The sequence below is a fragment of the Zosterops lateralis genome, assembly GCF_965231275.1.
Source record: "Zosterops lateralis genome assembly, chromosome: W".
Taxonomy (NCBI): Eukaryota; Metazoa; Chordata; class Aves; order Passeriformes; family Zosteropidae; genus Zosterops; species Zosterops lateralis.
This window is the reverse complement of record NC_139801.1, coordinates 11,510,792-11,528,719: the sequence shown is the minus strand read 5'-3', so window position 1 is coordinate 11,528,719 and position 17,928 is coordinate 11,510,792. Positions and strand designations below refer to the sequence as shown.

General features: G+C 40.8%; 1 protein-coding gene across 2 annotated transcripts in view; it reads right to left on the bottom strand.

Moving 5' to 3' along the window:
• LOC310922085 (serine/threonine-protein kinase 26-like) overlaps nt 1-16,034 on the bottom strand; it is a gene marked incomplete at its 3' end in the record, with an annotated part of 31,883 nt that extends 15,849 nt beyond the window's left edge. For both annotated transcript variants that reach the window (XM_083882396.1, XM_083882397.1), the window contains exons 1-2: nt 15,920-16,034; nt 891-1,121 (exon numbers count right to left, since the gene is read on the bottom strand). In XM_083882396.1, coding sequence (XP_083738522.1) covers nt 891-1,121; nt 15,920-15,961 — 273 coding nt within the window. In that variant the 5' untranslated portion in view covers nt 15,962-16,034. The remainder of the gene's footprint in view (nt 1-890; nt 1,122-15,919) is intronic.
• Nucleotides 16,035-17,928: the final 1,894 nt, after the last annotated feature.

Below are 17,928 nucleotides of genomic sequence, written 5' to 3'. Positions count from 1 at the left end.
CAAATATTACTAAATAAATTCTGCAAATACTTTTACGTATCACTGAAAGATACAGCACAAGTGTGACACAGAGAACACTTATCAGAAATGTCTTTAAAATGTAGAAAATCCCACTACGCCTTAAGAAAGCAGAAATGCTGAGAGGGAGACCAAGCACCAAAAAACAAAGCCAACCAGAAAAATCTCCCAAACTGAAGCAAACAAACCAAAACCAACAAAAAACCCAAACACAAGCAAATAACCCATCCCAGATATTTCATATACTTTGAACTATCACTTAAGCTTACATTAAATGCTTTCAGGGATTTTTTAAAAGTCACCTAAAATATGTCAGCAGCACAAAACATTTAAGCATTATGTAAGGTGAAAAGTTTTACTCAACATTTTGGTTTTCTGTAGGTTTTCATTTTTGTTTGTTTGTTAAATTATGCCTTAGATAACATTTCACACAGTGGTTACATAACTCTGCTCATGTCAGTGTTACTTTGTCTCAGGCCTACTAAGCTGCATAACCGCCAACACATTTTACATGGTGCAGGGCTTCTTTCCACACTAGGAACAGCTTTTGTTTCTGTAATTATGAAGGTATATTTCTCTTGCTCAGAAAGGCCACAAAATTGTGCCAGGGATTGTGGAGGGAGGAGAGAAACCCAAGGTCCAAAAGCAATGGCAAAAAGAATCCTTTATCAACTCTGTTCAGTCTGTAGCCATTTTGTGCAAATCCAAGCCCCAAAGAGCAAGCAGCAAAAAGAGAAAAATGAAGTGAAAAACTGTTCAAAGAAAAATAAAAACCTACTAAAAATGCCAGGTTGGCAAGATAAATCTTCCTTAATTTTAGATTATTTTCCTAGCAGCATTCTAGCAAATCTTTGTGCAATATTATACATTACCTTTAAATATGATCCATAGTATTTTGTTACATAAGGACTATCACACTGACTTAAAACTGTTATCTCTTGCTGTATATCTTCTATTTCATCTTCTGCTTCCTCAAGGTCTATGATTTTTATGGCAACCACTTGCTGTGTCCGATTATCAATTCCTTTGAAGACCTCACCAAAGGAGCCTTTCCCAATGCGTTCCAATTTTGTGAATAGTTCTTCTGGGTCTGCTCTGTGGTTCTAGACAAAGAAAAAAAAAGAAGGGAAAAAAGACACGAGTTGCCTAATTTACTTCCAAGTTATTAGCCCTCATTACTCCCCAAGAATCGCATCATCCAGATTTATCATGACGAGAAGGGTTGCATCAGGTAAATTTATTTCCTACACACTAACTTCTAATTCAGCTATTAGTTACAGAACATACATTATGCAATTCTGTCAAAGGTAAGTGAGCCTTACTAAGGAGGGAGTCAGGTACAAACCTCATTTCACTTCCTCACATAACAACCCTTTAAAACGAAAGAATAGAGCTGTTCTTAACATTAATCCCGTCTGTGCAGTAATTCAGAAGACTGGGGAATGCAATTACTGGCACAGGACCACCAACAACATTCACCCAGGCAGAAAATACTGGGCTTCCCACCTGGCCAAGAGCCTGGGGCAGGCACAGCATCCTGTCACCTAACACAGCGAGGGAGAGGATGGCACGACTGCAAGAGTCTGAGATCAGGTAAGACCAGATGTCTTCAGGGCAGTTAAAAGTGCTGACAGAAAGATGAGCCAAAGGGACTGAGATGTGTTCAGTGAAGGAATAAGAAGCTGTCACAGAGTACTGAACCCGTGGCACTGAATGGAACTGGCTGGAATCACTACACGACTTACAGAGGGGAGCAGAGGACACTGCTGAGTACATTGCTGGTTTGGAATCTCTGCTGGATAACAACTCTTAAAATCACCAGACTGGTTATTATAAAAATATTTTAAATTTCTTAGCTTCACTCGAGTAGTCGGGAGGGCAACAAAAAGGAAGCAAATTCTCATTTTCCCATCAAGATAAAGCATGCCATGTGGCTGCTTAGAGAACCTTGCATATCCAAACATCAGAGCACTGGCTTTTGAAGGACATGAATGACATACTCCACAGTTTAAGAACACAGAACTTCAGACCAGAGTACAAAAATTTACAGAGAAATGTCTTGAAGTGGTCAGACTGACACACCAAAAGAACATAACAGCCTGTACTTTGCAGATCAACAGAATTAAACGCCTTACTACTATCAGAACTGGGCAACTGACTGCACAAATCAGTGCTAAATAAAGAAACATTCCTGCCTGAAAAAAAGCCATCTAATTCAGTAAAGAGTTTTGAAAATATGGAAGAGATGCTTTGCTCTGCATCTTTCTCACATTCCAAAAGTCAGAACCAGCGAAAGAAGCAGCAGGTTTGGCGAAAGCAGACATTTAACCTAAAGCACAGATTACCCTACACAACCAAATACTCAAGTATCAACATGAAACTCCAGAAAATAACTTTACATTGGTGTTCTTGCAAATTCATGAGAAAATTTTTACTGGGGAAATAAAAAAACACATTAGTACTTTAAGCTAGTCCAAAATGGACAGTCCCATTTTCTTACATGTGGGTCCCTACTGTTGCTTCTTCCCTTTGACCAGAACCAGAATTTATTCCACAATACGGTGAAATTAATCAGGAAACCGATTTTGCTAAGAGTTAACCAAACCATATGATTTGCCACGTTTATTTTCAGCTGAATCAGTTCACTGCTCATATATACCAAGCTGTTATTTCTGCTATCACAAGAGGAGGGAACATGAATTAGTACAGCAGATTCTTAGTGATCTGTGGAGGTAAGATTTCTAGATTTTGCAAACAAACAAGACACACTGCTGCTCCTGAGCAGTATATTACAACAGGAATGAGGAGTTTCCCCTTTGTCTGTAATGAGCTCATTGCTACTCTGCTCCATTAAAAACGATTTTTAGAAATAGTTAAGCAAAAAACTTGTATTTTCTTCTGTTGATAGAAACAGTGAAAGACCTAAAAGATGAACAAATACACAATCAAAGGAAATGGAAAAAAAAAGACCTATTTGGTCTGAAACCCGGGAGAACTAACATTGTTATATTAGGAAAGAAAATGACTGAAGGCTTCAGGTGCTCATAAAGTTTTTAGTTAAAATGGTCCCAGAACACCAGTAAATCTTCAGACTGTCCAAAGACAAACACATTGCTGTGCACTACTGCATCAGCTCCTGCCATCATTTCATTGCTAAGACTAAAAAACTTTTTTTAAAAAAATCTGAATTAAAAATCTATTTCCAGGGGTGCTCCAAAAAATTATTGTAGGGACAGGTGTGGCAAAAGCAGCAGCGACTGCCACCCAGCCTTTCCCTGCTTCCAGGTAAGATGGAAAGCCATCCTCTAGCCAGGAATGGTTTCTCAACTGCATTAGTTACAATAAGGAATAATTAACTGATAGTTCTCCATTTACAATAAACAGAGACACGCACTTCCAATAAACAAGAAAGATGACTGGCAAAACTTTTTATTGATGCTTAAATACTCATCTTCACAAAAACTAGCTTCAAGACATACTTGGAATCTGGGATTTCAGGAGTCATTCATACTAATAGGTATTGTTGATCTGAGATTAAACCTGTTAAACACTTCCAGTCAGATAAAATAAAAGCAATTTAATCACAGACATATTCAGCTAATCCAGTCTTTCACAAATGTCTGATCACCTCAAAGGGCAACACTTGGATTTTGCTGGGGGAGAGACCTTAAGCAGAAAACTCCTTTGGGCTCCTCAGTAGAAAAGCACAGCACTCCATCCTATACACTCACTCAACCACCATCAACAGAACAAATCAGGCCTACAAATTTTCTCCCCCAAGCTACTTCAGGTGAATCAGAGCTTTAAAGGCCATTTTATCTTCCAACAACTCCTGATGCCATTATGTGTGAGTGCTGGAGTACAGGGAGAGATCAGTCATGGCTGGACTTCCCATTGCTGCAGAACTCCATGTACATCCCTGGGAGGAGGAGGTGGAAGAGAGGGGCATCAGAGGAAGACAAACTGTGTGGGACTACTTGAGGAAACAGTCACATCTTTCTATTCTCAGAAAATCCTCTCACAGCAAGCAAAGTCAGCTTTACAGCTTCTGTTACTCACCGAGGCTGACAAGGGACTGTAGGACACTCCAGGATAAAGACAAATATTTCCGACCAACTACAGCTAATATTGAGATAATGTCCTTTGGAAAGACTTCAAACTTGTAACACTACATAACTTAAAACATGGCCTGAGAACAAATACTGCATTTTGAAATAGATTTGCTTTTACCTTTCTTAATTTCCTTGTCTTTCAGCCTACTGTTCTACAGGAATGTTTTTCTTTAACTAATGGAAACAAAACAAAACTTTAAAAGACTGCTCCATAAACAAATGTACAGAAAAGGATGGAGATATAGTTTATATAAATAGAAATGTATATGTGTGTATACACACCCTCAACACATACCAGTAAATTTCTGCAACTTAGCTGCCAGCTAAACTTCTAATATGGTAGAAATTAAGATTTTTAACACTATTAACACTCCTGAGCAAAACCACCCATTGTTATTCCTTGTTGTTTCACGGATCTTTCACTGAAATGGAAAAAAGCTTTGAAAGACGCCTGCATGAATAACTGGTATTCTTTTTTTAAAATAAATACTGGTTTCCATGTGAAGCCGTGTCTGTTGGGCAGCAGATGGTAACAACACAATAGACAGTATATGGACTCCATTATCACCTCTCCAAAGATAATACCTATAAGTGGACAAATCAGGCAGAGAATGTCTTGCTCTTTCCCTCCCTAAGCCCAGTTCCACAGACAAAAGCAGCAACAAGTACAACAGGCACATGCATATGCCAGCTCCAGTCCCACCAGTGTGACTAAGAGCACCAGCACGAGTGTGACAACACAAGCCCTCTGCATCCTCTGCACTGCTTCCAAGTACACCATTTCACCAGCCCAGCACAACCACACAGCCTGGGGCCTTCAGGAAACCTCTCCTCCTCTCTAATTCAACCTTGTGCCATCACTGTATGTGTTTATATGCATCTGTATGCGCACACAGAAAGTCACACAATCTGGCTCCAAAAAGACCTCAGGAGGTCATCCAGTCTGACCATCTGCTCAGAAGCCCCAAATAAAAAACACTATAAGCATCATTTTTGCCAGCATACTTTTTTTTTTTAAACACAATTTTTGCCAGTTGTTGTGTCAAGCATTCTGCCAATCTGGCTTATATAACCTCTTTGATTCCAATAAACACGTTTCTGAAGCAATGTCCTAGCTGTGTTTTGCTACAAGACTGACTTGGTGACTCACCTTTTCACCTTTGACCTTGTCCTGTACCTGTTCTTCAAATTCTGAATTCTTCCTTTAAAACAAGCTTAAAACATACTGAATATATAGCCTCCAATATTCTACAGAAATCTAAAAACATAGACCAAATAAGAAGAAACTGTATGTCAGGCTATGCCTGGATCTGTCGGTGCAAGACAGCTCCTTTACAGAAATAGGTCTTCTGAAAACGCTCATTAATGAATTTCATTCAAAGGTACTGAATACAATTAAATGAATAAACAACACTTCAAAGAGTCTTGGACAGAGACTGAACTAATGCTTTGATTCTAACAAAATCAAGCATCTAACATCCTCTAGGATTCCTAAAGCAATTATTTTAACAGTCTTGTGAGGTTTCTTTTAAGTAGTCTGTCAGTGTGAGAACATACATCCTCTTGTCTTAACAGTATTTCTAAAACCTGACTGAGAAATGCTGTTACACTATGAGGACTTTCAAGCATCTCCCAGGCTTTATCTGGAGCAGAAGTTCCCTTAGAATTGTAGCACTGCTATAGAGCAGCTCACCTACGCTTACACCTACATTATCCAAATATACATTAATTAAATAAAGATATAATAATTAGTTCAAAGGATTTTATAAAAGTTTGACAAGAGAAGACCATAGAGTGTTTACTCATGCTTTTCAAGCAACCACTACTATGGCAGTCTAACAGGTCCTGGTATCTTTGGAAGCCATCAGAATTATCTGTGTTTAAGAGACTGTCATTTCAAGCAATTCCATTTGCAGGCATTTATCTATTCTCAGATAATAAAGTACCTCTTAAATTTTTCTTCTGTTCAGATCCCCCAAAAATAAAATTAAGAGGGAGTAAGATTGACAAACCTGATAGGCTATAGTACTTCTTAAGAGTAATGTCAATCAACAGATACATTCTTTATCTCTTCCCATACACTATCTGCATGTAGTTTCAGATATTTTATATATACACACACACACTAATTATACATCATGCATATTAATTCATGTAACAATATTTATTCACATAAATTATATATATTTCCATATTTTACCTGCATAAGGAAAGTTACAGAAAATGTGACATAGGCATGTGTGCGTGTGTATACATAAAAATTTAAATAGTTTGAAGTTAATGAAGGCACAGGTGCAGATCCATTACTACTTACAAAGAATAAGAAAAATGAACCTGCTGACATTCAAGACAAGGGTGGAACCTATAGACATCTCTTTTTCTCCATCTTGAACACACACACTTGTTTTCAGCTATTTTGGCAAGCAAATAAATTCTGATGCTGCCCTGCAGTCCTGTTCAAGACTAAAACATCAGGATTTGATTATATTTACTGGAACTGTATGATCCATATGCAGAGAAAATTATTTTAAAAACAAACAAAAAAAAACCCAATTTGATTTTATCAAACTTTTACATTATCTACAGGTTTTTCTACTTAGTGGGTAGTAAGAACTAGATCTGGGTTTTGCTGTCCTTAAATGGGACCTGACCTCTGTTACACCCTTTATGAAACATCTCTCTTATCTGACAAGGCCAAGACTCATTGCCATTTTTAGTGAGAACCATAGGAATTTCATATAAAAGCAAAAACAGCAAGCAAAAACATGTGGCTTTGTTTTCATCAAGTTAGCCATAAGGCAAGCTGCTTGAAAATTTATATGACTATCAAAACTCTAAAATCGGCATTCAAATCCACCTATTGTCAGATTTTTAAGGAAAGAATTACCTTCATATTCAAACCATCTCTGACCTGTGGCAGATGCAAGCTGTCAATTGTATGTTATGCTGAAAATGGAAACCACTGAAGTCGCTTCCTCTATTCTTAGCTGTTCTTTCACACAACATAAAGTAGCTTAGGAAAAAGTATCAATAAGCACAAAAAAAGACTAATACCATATGTCCCAAAGATTAGCTCTTTGACACAAGGCAATTAAAAAAATTTACACAAATTATTTATAAAGAGTACTCCGCACTGAGGAAACAATGAGAAATTTCCCATGACAGTGAGTTTCTCTATAACTGATACTCTACACATCCTACAGTTCAAATGGAGTCCCACTTGGCTTCTATGTATCAATACCTTTTAACTACCCAGTATATTTTTAAAACATCCTCAAACCACTGCATACAGCTGCATGATCTCCAGTCTGTTCACATCTCTGAGGAGCACAGCCTATTAAAAAAATCAGAGCAATTAAGGCAGGGGGGACACACAAATTACAACTGAGTCTTTACTATGATTTGAAAAAAATGTGAGTGGCTGAATGTTTTCTAGCTAGAAGCACAGATTTCAGGATTGAAATGGAGATAGACATCAGTTGAAGACATCAACAGGTTCTGGTGTCTCAGCATTTCAACTAACTCTGTTCTGCATTTTTAAAGAATTCAACAAATTGATCTTTCACAACAAGTTTTATCTTCTCTGTTGAACAGTGCAGGGCAAGTGACTGCTGAATGAGTAACTAACCCACCTCAACGAACTAACCTGAAACAGAAGTCAGAACATAAAGGACTACTGCAATTTTTCATTGCTAAAGAACACTTGCAACCTCTCCATTTTAAGAACTGCTTTGAAAAACGTACTCTGCAGAGAGATTTCAAAGGCCACATCTAATAGGAATATGGAAAAAAAAAACATTTATGGGCTGCAGCCTACTTTTAGCAGCGTGCCTTTCCTTTCAGCATCAGCCTGCTTATCAGTACAAAACCAACTTTTTTTATTCTTGCCACATCCATTTAAAGGAATTACCATGTCAGAACTCTGCCAACAATAACCTATATCATTACAGCAGTTCAACCATTTTCCTAATATTTAAATACAGCTAAGTGGCAACTGCTACATAAATTTGACAGGCCTTCTCACTCTAGAAGACATTTTAGCATTTCTTCTGTATAAGTCAGGACTTGATACACAGATCTTCCTCCTGTAAATAAGATTAGAACTATACTACAAGCCAGATAAAACACAAATAACAACAAAATCCAGGTTTTTAACTTGCCAATTCATAAAATAAAAAGTAGTAAAAAGACCTCAAGTATGACACGTTAGTACTTTTGCTAAATCTCTCCACTGAAGAAGTCATTACTTATTTTCAGGCCAAACAAAACTAAAGTGAGGCACAAACATGCTAGTTGAAAAGGATGGCTCCAAACCACAGTGTGGGTGGGTTAAAGAGCAGGTCACAAGCACAAGTTTAGTTACCACAAATAAATCTCCAGGCATAGTGACTGCCTGCAATGAACCTTAAGTGGGATCCCATACTTAGAGGGTATCACCATTAATTTGGGGAGGGATCATATGGAGAAAGGAAGGCAAATACCAGTATACTAGAATTCTATGTTTCTGTCTTCTCCTCGAGGCTAGAGGACTACAAGCTCGAAAGCTGTACTCTCTTCTTGAACACTGGCCCTTGATCATATCTATGATACCGGACCTGAAGCTACAAAAAGCACACAACGAAAAACCAGAAATACAACTCCAAAATGAGCTACAAAGAAAGAAACCTCTGCTGCCAGAACTAACCTGCCCCTTTCAGGAAACTCCTTTTTCAATTAATTTGCAGCTCATTCATATCGTGGCAAAGCATCTCATTACATAAAAGGCAAGGGGAAGGGGGAGGGGATGAAAATAAACACCCTGGAGAAAAAAAAAAAAAGAATCAGATTCTTCTTGCCAACTAGGCTAGAATAAAGCTGTACAAGAATGTAAAAATGTTCTTGCTATGACCAGCTGCCAGATGATACCTTCCTAGGTGAGAGATCAACAGCAAGAACATTTTGCTCCCCTCATAATTCTCTGTGTTTTTAACTGATCTACATCAGTTGAAATTCAATCTTTTTTACTCAGTGTTTTACATTTAGGCATGCTACAACACTCATGGTCACTTCAAGCTGTACACTGTTTTTATTATTCTGCATTCAGCTCCCAACACAGAAGCCTCCACTGAAACACAACTTGACATCTAGCAAAGCATAGACACCCTCTGATCCTCACCCAGTCAACATTATTCAGATATTCAAAACATATAACAGTACCCAGTTGAGAGGAAAGCTTGCAAAAGACTGGGGAGCAGGAAGAAACAGGAAAAAAACGCAACATTCTCCAGGACTGAACACATGGTTCTTGAATTCTGGTTCATGTAAACATTGAAGCCACTCTGGGCTCTCAGACTCCCCCTTCCAAGGTTCAAATGTGAAACCTGCAGATTTCTGCACATTTCTCATTCCTTTTTTTCCTTTACTGATGTAGTGAGAATTCATGCAGAACCATGACAGACCTTGTCACAAAGCTTTTTCAGATATGCTGCCTCAATCAAGACCATTCAAATCCAGACTTCAGCAACACAAACTTGGCTACACAGTTCCAAAATCTGCAGTTCTGTGCAATTCTTCAAAGTTTTCCTTATGAAGAAGGAACTAAGTTGAAGCCACACTCTTTCCTGAGCTATGGACCTAATCAATATAGCCCATCTCTGCAAAAACATGCACAAAATGAGGAAGAATGAGACCAGCAAACTACTGCTACCTTGTCAGTACCTGTATTAATAGTTTCTCTGATTCAGTCCTTCTTGCCAAATCTATTTGGCTAGCAATCCTCTGGCAGAGGAGATTTCAGTGAATATCACCAGGTGGGCATCCTTCCCAGGATATTTAAGCTTCTCCTTTCGGAGCTAAGGAGTGTGCTCAGTGATCCTCATCTAATCAGCAGAACAGACATGTTCCAGAAGAACTGCAAGAAGTTTAAATTTAAAGAACAAATGACAGTTCTTTAATAGAGTCAATACTGGTGAGGCAGTATTAGGAAGGAATTTTATTTCCAATTATTGTAAGAAAGAAATAGCAGGATTTGGAACAGTGACTCTTGACGTGATAGCTACCTCACCAACTCTTTATTTCTTCAAAGACAACAGACAAGCAGACAATACAGCATGACAAAAAATATTTGTCACAGAAGCATTTCAAAACCAACTTTCTACTGTTCCTCTCCAACCTCATCTTCCCAAACCCCATTTCTGAACCCTTCTGAAAATTATTAAATTCAGTCTCTAAGAATAAATGAAAGATAAAACAAGTCTCTTATAATTTTCTGAATTTCATGACTTCTAAATCTGAAGACAGTCACTAAAGAGAAAATAAGTGGTACTTTTACTACTAGCTCTAAAATTCAGCCTTTCACTTTTAGAGATGACTGAAAATTGAGGCTACTACTCTTGTCTATCTTCACCAATACATTTCACAGGTCTCATAGGACAAATGCTGTTGCAGAGGCACAGAGACATACATATGCTTCCTGGTGTACCACTGAGTTTCCATATATAAAGAAATATTCCTCCCCTCAAAATAAGTACCTAAATTAAAAATTGCAATATATTACTGAGCTATTGCTTGCTATACATTATCCTTTTGGAGAAAAAGGAGAAAAGCAAGACAAAACTTTGATCAGGACTTGTAAAGCTGAGACACTGGAGTTCAAAAACAGCCAGTGCAAACATATTCCATGTTAAAATCAGAATAAAATAACAATTATATACTTTTAAAAGTTAGAACTGTTTTCAGATGTAATGTTTTTACCTTTGGGGGAATATTATTCTCTGCTCAAAACTGACAGTGTATGATGGCACAGAACAGCACAGAGATTAAGGTGAATTGGTTTATGTGCTCTCTCCAGCTTCAACTGATTTGCCTCAGAATTCCAAGTCAAAGCACTTAATGTGTCTATAAAACCGTAAAATATGCACAGAAAATACTACTACAGGACTGTACTTTTTCTTTTAACCCTGATAAAAGCATCTACTGAATTCCAGGTGATTATACTTGGACAGTTCCCATGTACTGAATACTTTTCAGAGCTCTGTCTACTCTCCTCCTTTGACACTAGTAAGACAGTATAAGGATGACTGAGCCCTACTTTTCTTGTCACCAGAGTAACTTAGCACAAGGCATAAGAGGGAAGAACCAAGTTCACCTAATAAAGCCTGAGCTGATTTAGTAATCTACTATTAGATACAATAGAGCTTGTAGGTCCTGCACAACCCGAAAAGGAACAACTGCAGTGTTGAATTCCACAAATATTTTAAAGCAGATCTGCTTCAAACAGAAAAGAGGCTTGTTCTCCATAAGTCTTCAAATACTGTCTTTCTGCAGTCTACCTGCACTGTGGCTCAAAGTACCAGTCAAGGAACTGAAACTGGAAAAAAACACCACAGTCCACATCAACTTAATCATAAGACATCAGTTTTCTAGGCACTGTGGAAGTCTCCTGGTGTCCTGCAAGTGCTAGACTTTCCAGTTTCCCTAAGTAAGACATGTTTCTAAATAGTAAAAGTTCAAAGCTTTTTCAAATTTGCTGTAGAAGCATCTGGATACAGCTCAGTTCCTAGGAGAGGAATAAATTAAAAGAATGGATCTTTCTTCAAAGCTTTAAGTTCCTCTTAACATCCACTTTCTAAACATTTAAGTATTTTACAGTAACAGACTGGTTGCTCTTAACAGAAGCCATATTCTTTTAACTTCAGTGCATAAGGTTTACTAGAAATCTGACACACTTCCAGACTAGCTTTAGGTACCACACATTTCTAGATGAGCACTAAGTTAAGAGAAAATGTGTTTTTTTTCCTAGGGCTATGAAAAGGACCACTAACAAAATTAAACACTACCTCTCATCTTTCTCTACCCATACAACTAGGCATTAACTAATCTGCCCCTGAGCAGCCTGCAGGGAGGGACTCTCCAGCTGCCAGGCTCAGGCCGTTCAGTGAGCAGTGCCCTACAGCCACTCTGTTAACTGGCAGCACAGAGAGCAAAGCTCACCTTGACATCCAAGTTTTCATTTAATCAAGCAGTCCTTCAATTGTGAATCAGAGTACACTGCCTGATGACAGGTCACATGCTCCTGGCTGCTCTACTTTTAGAGGAAGTTAGGTTCTTTATTGCAAGATAGTCTGAATGCCAACAAAAACAGATGGAGAGCAGTTCTAAACAACCTTTCTGGCTGTGCTCAAAACTACTGTCATACAAAATCAGGAGATATCAACAAAGCCATGAGAAAGGAAACAGAAAGCGTTTAGATGAGTAGGATAGCAGAGATAATGGGACATAAAGCCCCAAACCAGGTTCCAAAGACATACATACTAACAAAAAAATAAAAATGAGAAGAATCAATACTTACATCAGTTAATAAATTAGTATTTCACAGACTTAAGGTTTTGCATGATAAATTAGAATAGGAAAAGGGTAAATTTATACATTAAAACTCTACCAGCTAAAAAAGGCATTTATTACTTGAGTGATGCTCCATCAAGTTTACAGACTAGTTCAGAAAAATTAAATGCTGACATTGAAAAGTAGCCTCCCTGCCCACCTTAGAAAGGTTAATTGTTACTCACTTGCAAGTGAACAGTTTCCAACCTCTTATTTGTAAAGAGTTTTGGAGCATTGTGTGAGATGCTGCCAAGAACATAAGTTCATCAGAAACACATCAATCTCAAATGACTGACATCCTTGAAATGCTCTGATCACTTGAAACAAACAACCCTCTGTCTGCTGGGCAATACAAAAGCACTTAGGACTAATAATAAGGGGTCCAACACCTTCTTCACTCCAGCTGTTTTCAGCACCTGGGCTGGCAAAGACGCAGGCAACAGCATCTCTCGCAAGCTGTATCCAGAAATGTTCTGGAGGAGTTCAACTGGATTCCTTGAAGACAGTGCTGGTGAACAGGTTTCTCACTCTGAGATCTCAAAGCATTCCAGACTAAGAACTAGTTTGAATATTTTTATCCCAAGGAACAAAGTTACCGTGACATTACTGAATAAAACCTCAAACCTGACAATCAAGCTCACTGCAAACTGTGCTTCCTGTAACCAGGACACCTTAACTGTGCTCACCATCCTTTCCATTTTCCATCTCATCCTGGATTCTGTGTAAAATGCCATCATTTGGGGTATCATGTTCAGCTTCAGGGCACTCATTTTATACATACACTGAGTACTTTGATTTTACTGAATGGGCTTAGAAATTCAGCAGCTGGGGGTAAGTTAAAACTGTACAACTGCATCAAGTGGAGCCTTTCCAAAGGAGCAAGGAAAATGAATGTGTTTAGGAAGTTGTTTGCAGAGGCAAGAATTGTTAGGTATAAAATTTGGTTTTGTTAGGGACACAAGACAGGTTAAACAGAATGTAGCCACTACATAAACAAATGGCTCTGTAACTACTCATAGGAGCAACAGATAATACTACCTCTGAGTCTGCCATTGCTGCCGGGGGACTAAAGTCAGACTCCAAGTCCACCAAAATAACTCTATATGATTTTTGGTAATTTTCCATGTTTGAGGTTTTTTTAAAGGGGACCTGACTCTTCATAAGATGAAAAATATTAAGAGTCAAAAAAACTTCTGATATACTTTGGCGATAAACTGTCTTAAGCCTTGGTTTTGGAGTGCGTGAATTACATAACATGTTTATTTCTGGATTTTTCTTGATTTTTTTGTATAATCAAATATAAGGGAAAGCCTAAGATGACAAGCTGAAAACTGCAAGCTTGTGACATTCTCTGACAAATTCAGTTTCCAACTGTTATATTCAACAAAACCTTCCCTCAACAGATTACAGAACAAGAGGCTTGACATTACATTTTCCCACAGTGACAGTTTTAACATAACTATTACATCTTGCATCACAGAAGAACCTGTTAATTCCTTCTTCAATCACCGCACATTTACTTTAACACTGAGCAGAAGCAGGCACGCTTTTACCATCACTTAGATGATCCTGACTGAATAGTCCAGACAGGTTAAAAAAACCCAAAGGAAACAACTCTTCTACCTCAGACTTCTGTGCAGCTGTTGTGTTGATTTTAGGTGGTTTTTTTTTTGTTGTTTTTTTTTTGTTTGTTTGTTTTGGGTTTTTTTTTTTTTTTTTTAATTAAAACACTCTGTATTATGATTTCTAGAAGAAGGATGAGCAGATTAACATCACACCAAATTCTATTTCTTTGTATTCTGAGGGTTTCAGGACTTGTGTAATCATCTTCATAAAGAAAAAAAGGTAACCAAGGAAAAATTGGGGGTTTAATTCTATGCATCTGGATTTATCTAATAGTTTAAAAAATGTTTTTAACATACTCATATATGTTAGGGGCTGTGGGTTACACTAATAATAATACTAGTAGGGATAAGGATGCTATTAGGATAAAGTTTATTGGTACAACAATGGAAAAACAGAACCTTAAATAACTTCAAGGTCCTTTTGGGATGGCAGTTACAGAAAATAGGACAGCAATACATTAAGAAGATATAAAAATAGGAAATTGACAAACGAGAATGTTGAAACAGAAGTTTCCCAAATACAAACACACTAGAAAGCCCAGAGGCTGAAAATAAAGAAGCTCAGATTAAAGCCTTTAACTCTTTTATCACAAAATTTCTTCAGAATGTTCTAACGCAACAGTTACTTTGACACAATGGAACAAGTAGGCTGAGAAGATGTGGCTTGTGTCCTCTTATAGAAACAGAAAGTCAGTGAATGACCATAATTTAACAGATTTCAGAAAGCCTAAAATTATTAGAAATGAGAAAGGTAAAATAAACCATAGCACTGTAACTGGCATAAATTAATATATAAATACTGTTTATACATCAATTCTACACTTTCTAGGAGTCACAAAGTTACCTGACCAAGAGATATATTAACTTTCTGTTCTGAAGCCTCCTGAACACTCTACTGTATCTCTCACATACACAGAGATGTATCATAAATGTTTCTATATTATTTGAAGAGAAAAAAAACCCTCCAATGCTATACAGGTATGACTATTCCAGAAGTTAAAAGAATGCTCAATACACTGACTGGGCTACCAGTGTCTGACAAGCAAAAATTAACACTGAAATGAACTGGGTTCTCAACTACTTTACATTGATAAAGATCTCTGTCCAAATTTGTATTAGATTGTCCAGTGGAGTAAGAATGAAGAGTCAGGGGTATTCCACCTTTCCTATGAAAGACAGCAACATACCAACTTGTTTGTTTTCTAAGCAGGTAACACAAACATGCAAAAACGACACTAGGCCTCATTCCCAGGCAAGGAGAGGTGCAGGTTTCTAACAGACTATGTTCCCCAGTGCTCTGTCCCCACCAGACCCGGCAGATACCACCTTTCCATTAATCCCAAGGTCCTCCGGGAAGCTGCACTACAGGCCCAGCGCCAGGGCGGTGGGCAAGTCCTGCAGCAGGTCCGCCTGTCAGGGCGCCTGGTATGTCATTTACAGCGCACCCACACACCCTGCGATTAACTTCACTTCGCCTTTAATCAGTTTTAGAGGCTCTTACGTGCTCCTGGATGCGGAGCGGCCACCCCTGAACAAAGGAGGCAAGGAGAGGAATCCCTTCTCCCCCGCCAGGGTGCAGGTACGCGGCCCCCGAAGCCTCCCGTTATCTCAGAGCACCCTCTGCTTCCCTCCCTGACGCCCTCGCTGCCCCGGCGAGGCGGCCGGCCTGGCCTCTCTCCAGCCCGAACGCGGCCCACCCGCGGCCTCCCGCGCCCCGGCTCCGCCCGGTGCGGGCCGCAAGCGCCGCTTCCGGAGCCGGGGCTGGGCCCGTCGCCTCCATTTTGGGCCCGGTGTGGAGCTCACCTGCATGCCGGGCACTTGCACCGCCACGGGCGAATGGGCCATGGCGGGCTGCGGCGGCCGGGCGAGCGCCGCCCGCTGCTCCCCGATCTCGGCCTCTTTCTCTTGGACGGCGGCGGGGCCTAGAAGGACAAAGCGGCGGGGAGGCGGCGGCTTCAGCGCGGGCCGCACTCCCTCCTTCCCTCCCCGCCCTACCCGCCGGCCCCCGCCCGCCGCCGGCTCCTCACCTCGCGGCCGCGGGGCTGCGCTGCGCGAAGGGCGGGCGGGGTTCGCTAGCGCCGTTGTCCCCTGCCCGCCGGGCTCCCCGCAGCGGCCCTGTCCATGCCCCGCTCCCCGGTCCCGGCGCGGGGGCGACTGCTCGGGGCCCCCTGGGGTGGCGGCTCTCGGCGCGGCCGAGGCTGGCTCAGAGCGCCATGTCAGGCTCTGGCTGCAGGCGGCGGCTGCTGTGCAGCGGCTGCTTCCGTCTCGGCCCCGGCCTCGCGGGGCGGAGCTGCCGCACGGCCCTGGCGTCACGGCACCCGCCTCTCGGGCGGGCCGGGACCGGGACATGGCGGAGGGAGGGGCCACGGAGACCCCCGGGTCGCCCGCGCTGTCACAGAATCAACAACAAATAGGTTGGAAAAGACCTCTGAGTTAATCGAGTCCAATCTATGGCCCAACACCACCATGTCAACTAGACCAGGGCACTGAGTGCCACGTTCAGTCTTTCCTTAAAAACGGTGACTCCACCACCTCCCCGGGCTGCCTATTCCAATGTCTAAATCACCCTTTCTGTGAAGAAATGCTTTCTAATGTTCAACCTAAACCTCCCCTGGCACAGCTAAGACCTTATCCCCTTGTCGTGTCGCTGATTTCCCGGGAGAAGAGCCCGACACTCACCTGGCTACAGCCTCCTGTCGGGGAGTTGTACAGAGCGATAAGGTCCTCCCTGAGTGTCCTTTCTCCAGGCCAAACATCCTCAGCTTCCTCGAGAGCTCCTCATCAGACTTGTGCTCCAGATGCTTCACCCAGTACTGTTGCTCTTCTCTGGACCCAGTAGAGCACCTCAATGTCCTTTCTGAGCTGAGGGGCCCAGAACTGGATCCAGCATTCAAGGTGTGGCTTCACCAGTGGCAATGCCGACCCCTCAGGTGCTGTCATAGGGTCCCTCCTGCACAGTCACAGCACTTTTCCCTGGCCCCACTGTCAACACCCCATCACCCCTGTACTCCTGGCTCCTATGCCCTGGAGACACAGGGTACTAACAGGGTACAAATAACTGAGGGAATATTTGATGGGGTTTACTTGCTTTTGTGACAAAAGTGGTGATGCCTTCTGAAATGAATGGGCAAGGAGATCTGCTCCTTTTTAATGCCTTTATTAAGGTCAGCTCTAGGTGGGGGCCCGAGGGATCGCACGTACCGCTGCTGCTCCCGATGGACGATGGACGACGCAGGAGAGCAGGTGATCAACTTTGCCGCACACCGCATGGCAGAACTGAGGCTTCCATCCTCGCGAGAGCCCCTGGGGAAACGTTGGCTTGTTGAAAAGTCTAAGGTAGTCATGCAGAGAGAGTGCTGTTCAACTTGAAAGAAATAGAGTTTAAAAAAACCCCAAAAACTCCTGGTTATATGTTGAAAATTTAAAGTGTTAAAATCTTCTTGATTGTTGTGTAGTAAGTGTGTTAAAAAAATGGGCGGAGATAATATTTTTCTCCTTAAAATGCCTTTATTAATCAGCTCTTACAAGGGGGGCTCGAGCGACAGGCAGCCCTTCCAGGTTCACCCTGAGGAGGAGGGTCTTGTTCGGCTCTGCAGGCTTAAGTTGCTGTAGAGCTGGGAGCTCCTTCCTCGTCGGGGGTCCGAGGAGTTCTAGTTTTCATTGTGTTGGTCTGGGGTCCTGCTTCTTCTTGGGTACTTTTTAGGTTACAGCAAGTTACAAAAAATTGTTCATTAATACTTTAGGGTATACACGGTTTAGTACTGTCTTTTGTGGGTTCAAATTTTACATTGATTTGTTTTGGTAGGGGGTTT